We start from the raw sequence: 6,176 nt of genomic DNA on the forward strand, positions 1-6,176 counted from the left end.
TAACCTCCTGTGCTGTATTACGCATAAAAGAATTTCCTCCACCTCCCAAACCGTAATTTATGGCTGTTGTCCTTAGTTGTATGATCTGCCACTGCGAAGAGCTGTATGCTTCCACTTGTAGTCTATCTCTATCCCACAGATGTTTCTAGTATGAAATATGGTGTTAACTACTTGTTTAGATGTTTGGATAAGTAAATTTAAGCTTTACTGTTTTGTATAACCTGCAGCCTCATTCCTATCCATTTAGCTAATTTTTCTAGTTTTATTTTTAGGGTGGTTTTTTTTTCCATGGGAAACTAAAGAGGAGAAAAACAGTAGTCAGATATTTTTTCCATTGTTTTAATTCAGATACTGAACACAGAGTTGAACTTTAGCAGGATTATTTTTAATGCGTTGTGTAAATAACGTGAAAAATGGTGGGTTTCATATGCAAGAGCACCTAACATCAGTGTTCAGTATGGAGACACTGCTATAAGTATTAGAGATACATTGAATTTTGTGTGTCAGAATAACTCCTTTCAGATAGATATAAAAACTCTGAATAAAAATCAGCCTTTTTGAAAGATACTTACCTTACTGTAAATGATACAATTTATCAAACTGATTTCAGTAAATAGACACACGTCTAAAAATACAGCACCCTTAAAAACAGTATGTGTATGTGGAATAGGAGAGAAAAAAAGCCTTGTGCGTCTTAACAGCAATTGATGCATATTGCATTGAACCCTCATTTTAGGAAAGGCTATTTGAATGAATAACTCCAAACTGCTGACTCTATCAATGCCTTAGCAATACTAAGGAATGAGAGCGCTAAGGAGAACGAGTGTGTCGAAAAACAATGGCTAAGGTAGAAGCAAAATATAGAACTCATTGCTCTCAAGTGGGACGGTTTCTATCCTAAAACAAAACAAACACCCAGTCAAAACTATTGCAGGAAACAGTTAAAATGCTGCAACTTAGCTGGCTAAATCCATCAAATTATGTGGAGTACCATCTAGAATTGCAAAGATGATGAACTCGGCAGGACAGCATGTGTGGTCATAGAATCTTTTACTTGCTATAAATTGTACTAGATGAGAGAGAGGAAAAAGACCTGCGTGTATTAAGTATGTGAGTGTAAGTATCAATCTGAAGCAAAAGAAAAAGCAACTCTAGTAAGATTAGCAAAGGTCTGCTAGGAGGCATTAGTGCCAGTTTTTAGGGCGCTCAGTAGACTTCAGCTGGTGTAAAGAAGGTGATTTTCAAGAATGATGGGTTTGAACTGGAACAGGTGCAGTGAGAAGATGTGGGAGGATCAGGGAATGGTATATTTACTTCTTGAGATCTGTATTTTGGGGCTTGTTTGAGGGGTCCTAGAGTAATTGTTAAGAGAGGATATGTTTATTCAATATAAATGAATAAAATGGGTGGGTAAAGGAAAAATGTCACCTCGCTTAACAAATATTGGCAAAAACCTGATACAATTTGCCTGGAGAGTCCTTATAGTCTTGAAGTTGAAAGGCTTCCAACAGTCAGAATAATCAGGTTTCAGACCTGTAGAAATGTAACTTGTGTCAGAATGGAGCCTAAGTTTATAATGAGGTAGATATAATTGCCTGCAATGGTGTAGGACTGTATCTGTGGCCTTTCAACAAGGCTTTTTGAGACTGCCACTTAGTGAGAGAAATCAACACTGTTGCAATTTCACCCCTGAAATGAATTGACCTTTTATACTAAAAGGTAATGAAGGTGATAAGAGAAAGCAAGGTGCTTATAAGACATCTTATATGTAACTTGTAAGGTATCTGAACCACTGTTAAAATGTATCCTGCCCTTCCTATGCAACTATAAATATGATAGGGAAATGCAAAATATATATTAAAAAAAAAACAAACAACTTGAATAACTTTAAATGTGTTGTAAAGATGATTACACATTTATATATTAACATTTTATGTCACATAAAACAACCAAAACCCCAAATCCTTAACTTCAGTAGCTATGTAACTTTTTTCCTTCCCTCCTTCCTTCCTTCCTTCCTTCCTTCAGATAACAGTGATCTAATTGCTTGTACAGTCATAACAAAGGATGGCGGTCAAGTTCAAAGATTCCTGGCTGTGGATATTTACCAGATGAGTTTGGTTGAGCCAGACGTTGCCAGACTTGGATGGGGGGTAGTTAAGTTTGCAGGCCTTTTGCAGGTAAGAGAAATTTTAATCTGGGTGGTTACTTTTTCTCAGCTGAAAAATCTACGTTTATGTTGGATAAGTAGTAATACCAGTATAAGCTTATATATTTAAGCTCTGTACCATGCTTATTTGTTTCTTCTGTTACTAGTCTTTTTTCTAGTTCCTGCCTTTTAAACTATTTCTAGTTTTCTGAAGAAGTTTACATAACTAACTAGAGGCACACTTGAAAATGAGGTAACTTCCCCAATATATACTGGGTGCGTTCATTTGAACACTGAAATCGTATACCATTAGGATTGAGTCCCAAGTGCTTTCCTTAAGTGGCACAGTAATGAACTCTCCTAGAGTTCTGATCTTCCTACACGGGCAGGGAAGGTGACAGGTTGTAACTTCAAAATGGTCTGTGCTATCTAAATGATCTTAAAAGCTTTAAGAAGTTTCTCTCATTTATGTCTCTTTCTTGCCTTAGCCAACCCTGTTTGTATTCCCTGAAAATTCACTATGCTCAAATAACTTAGTTGAATTTTAAACTGACTTAATCTCTACGAGTACCAGTTTCTGAAGAACTAAATCCAAGGTTGTACAACTTGCATAGTCCTTTTTTTTTTAACACAGAAACTGTTTTTTAGGAGCTTTAGTGGAGCATTCATAGGGTTTTCTTTCAATGTTGATATTTAATCTATAGTTTAAAAATGCTAACTTTTTCATTAGTTACTTGCCTTCTGTTTCTTTTCAGGATATGCAGGTGACGGGAGTAGAGGATGACAGTAGAGCTCTGAACATAATAATTCATAAGCCTGCCTCAAGTCCTCATTCTAAGCCATTTCCTATCCTTCAAGCTACATTTATTTTTTCTGATCATATTCGCTGCATTATTGCAAAACAACGTCTTGCAAAAGGCCGTATCCAAGCTCGGCGTATGAAAATGCAGAGAATAGCAGGTGAATGGTTATTCTGAAATGACTGAGTAACAAGACTTGTATGTCACAGCAAGTCACTGTGTAACATAAGGATGTGTTAGAAAAATCTAAGAAGTGGTGTGCCACAGAAAACTGTAAACCAGTGTCTAGTTTCCAAGCAATAGATTTTATTGGAGTAAAATATGTGTTACCATATTTAATGATAGACACATCAAAGAAAGGATGAAAAAGAAATCCTGGCTTGTTGCCACTAGCTGCAAATCATTTCACAAAACTCAGTATTTATCTTTAAATGTGATTCAGTGATTTAAAATTCAAATGCCCTACTTAGAAAGCAGATGTTCTACTGCCTTAGGACTAAATTGGAGCTCAGCTTGCCTGAGTCCTGAGTTGGATGGTGTCCTGATAGTGTTGATGATAATGCTTAATGCTTGGACGTGGTGATGATGAGCAATCCAAAATGTTAAGCAGAGTATCAGCAGCTAGATTTCTGTGTTTGGAGGAAACGCATGCAAAGAGATGAAGGAAAGAGTTAATTTGAGTAAATAGCAAAGGGTGATTAAAATATTACTTGAATATTAAGTGAGTGAAGACTAAATTGAAGCTTACCAGTAAACTGAATGAATTGCTGAGTATAGAAAAGGAACCTCTGAAATACAGGAAGGAAAATAGGTGGGCAAATCAAAAAGGACACCAACTATCTCAGTTACTTGGATTGTCCAAGAGCAATAATGAACTAATCAGAGTTGTGAAAAACAAAGTCATAGCTGGTATTAAAATTATTGAGTTGGCCAGAGAATTGTTGTGATTATAGATGGTTTAAGATTATTTTAGTGTCTTATAGTTCTGTAGGAAGCTGACTAAAGAGTTTTATGCCTTGAATTTACAAAATACATATGTCATACTTTTATGGCTTGCTTCATGTTAAAAAATTTAAAGCAAGTTTGGGGTTAATACAGGTCTATTTCAATATTAAAATTTTATGTTGAATGGTAATGCAAAGGCTTTTTTTTGCCAGTTTAAAGCAGATTGTCTGTTTAAATGGCTTTCTGCAGTGTTCAGTTGTAAGTAATAAATGACTTTATTTGTACAGGGAAAATCAGAAGTTGTTTTTTTTTTTTTTTAAATAACTCCTATGGCTTGTTTAATGCAAGGAGCTTACTGTAATCCTTTTCTCTCCTCTACTGTGTTCTGAGGCTTCCTTAGTGTAAATGTGGTGTGGACAGCAATGGTAGAAAAGGTTGCCAGAAATGTTGTGTCTCTTCTTTTCCAATGCAATTGTAACCATAATTAAGAGGTAAATGCAGGCAAGTTATGTAAAACAATCTGGTTTAGTCTTAAGATCCTGAGCAAACTATCGATTTTATTTTCACCTACTCTTCTGTATTTTTGATTAACAAAAATTATCAATTGTGATTAAACATAGCTCTCCTGGATCTTCCTGTTCAGCCTTCAACTGAAGTTGTTTTGGGTTTTGGACACAGCTCTGCAGCTGCAGCCCAACACCTTCCATTTAGATTTTATGATCAGTCACGACGTGGTAGCAGTGATCCTACAGTGCAACGCTCTGTTTTTGCATCCGTTGACAAAGTCCCAGGTAAGATTAGCATTCATTATCAAGCAATTTTTGCTTTGTGATTTATATTTGCAAAAGCTGAACTGTAACTTGTGTAAGTAATGAAAAACTTACTGTGATGTGTTTCTGAACACACGACTCCAGGATGAGGCTTATGGAAAAATTTACTCCTAGAGAAAAAAGTAATACCTGGGTGTGTATTTCAGGTACGTTGTGAGCAATACATCTGTGGCAAATTTCTCCAAATACACTGGAAGTGTCTTAATACTTTGCATTCCTTTACAAACTGAGTTAGTTTAAATCATGTTTCACATAGTATTTATGCAACACACCTGTCAGTTGTGCATAGTTCCTCCTTTAATTTGGTTATGATCATTTTCTTGCTGTTTGTAAAAATACCTGGGATACTGTGCACTGTTTCGTTTACGTTAGAGCTAGCAAGACAGAAAAGAGCCACAGCTACTCCTAAAACATTAGCTTGGAATTGGGATTAAAGGAATGATTCTAAATCAGTGAGCTCTTTGCTCTTTTGTCTCCCTATTGTCTATTTCACAAATTGACTTCTCTGCAGAGTTTTTTTTCCAGATGATGAACTTTTCTCCTTTTGGATTGAGTCATTTTAAAGTTGAATCTCATACTGCTTGAAAGTACTTAATTTTGCTGTATTGTACAAAAAGATGCAATCTTGTTACCACTAGCTGCTGATCACTTCACAAAACTCAGCATTTCTCTTTAAATGTGATTCAGTGATTCAAAATTCAAATGCTCTACTTAGAAAGCAGATGTTCTGCCGCCTTAGGACTAAATTGGAGCTCAGCTTGCCTGAGTCTGGGCAACAGTTTTGGGCCCCTCACTACAAGAAGGACATTGAGGTGCTGGAGCGTGTCCAGAGAAGGGCAACGAAGCTGGTGAAGGGCCTGGAGCACAAGTCTGATGAGGAGCGGCTGAGGGAACTGGGGCTGTTTAGCCTGGAGAAGAGGAGGCTGAGGGGAGACCTCATCATGCTCTACAAGTACCTGAAAGGAGGTTGTAGCGAGGTGGGGGTTGGTCTCTTCTCCCAAGTAACCAGCGATAGGACGAGAAGAAATGGCCTCAAGTTGCGCCAAGGGAGGTTTAGACTGGACATTAGGAAAAATTTCTTTACTGAAAGAGTGGTCAGGCCTTGGAACAGGCTGCCCAGGGAAGTGGTAGAGTCACCATCCCTGGAAGTATTTAAAAGACGTGTAGATGAGGCGCTTAGGGACATGGTTTAGTGGGCATGGGGGTGTTGGGTTGACGGTTGGATGACGGTTGGACTCGATGATCTTAGAGGTCTTTTCCACCCTTAATGATTCTATGATTCTATGATTCTATAACAGAAGTCATAAAAGCATTTATATTGCCAGTTAGGTTTTTCAAAAGGCAAGTGTATGTTGTATGACGGCAATGTATTTCCTTATTTGACATGACTTCCATGGAAAAGGTGTGGTTACTGTTTCAGAATCAACCTTCTCTAAGAAGAGTGTGCTTGTG

At 37.2% G+C, this 6,176-nt stretch overlaps 1 protein-coding gene across 1 annotated transcript in view; it reads left to right on the top strand.

Annotated features, from left to right (window-relative positions):
- The window catches only part of CLEC16A (C-type lectin domain family 16, member A), a gene marked incomplete at its 3' end in the record, with an annotated part of 54,199 nt that extends 49,514 nt beyond the window's left edge, over nt 1-4,685 (top strand). The window contains 3 exon segments of the mRNA XM_009575599.1: nt 2,029-2,180; nt 2,905-3,109; nt 4,515-4,685. Coding sequence (XP_009573894.1) covers nt 2,029-2,180; nt 2,905-3,109; nt 4,515-4,685 — 528 coding nt within the window.
- Nucleotides 4,686-6,176: the final 1,491 nt, after the last annotated feature.

Source organism: Fulmarus glacialis, unplaced genomic scaffold, assembly GCF_000690835.1.
Source record: "Fulmarus glacialis isolate BGI_N327 unplaced genomic scaffold, ASM69083v1 scaffold5074, whole genome shotgun sequence".
In the NCBI taxonomy this organism is placed as follows: domain Eukaryota; kingdom Metazoa; phylum Chordata; class Aves; order Procellariiformes; family Procellariidae; genus Fulmarus; species Fulmarus glacialis.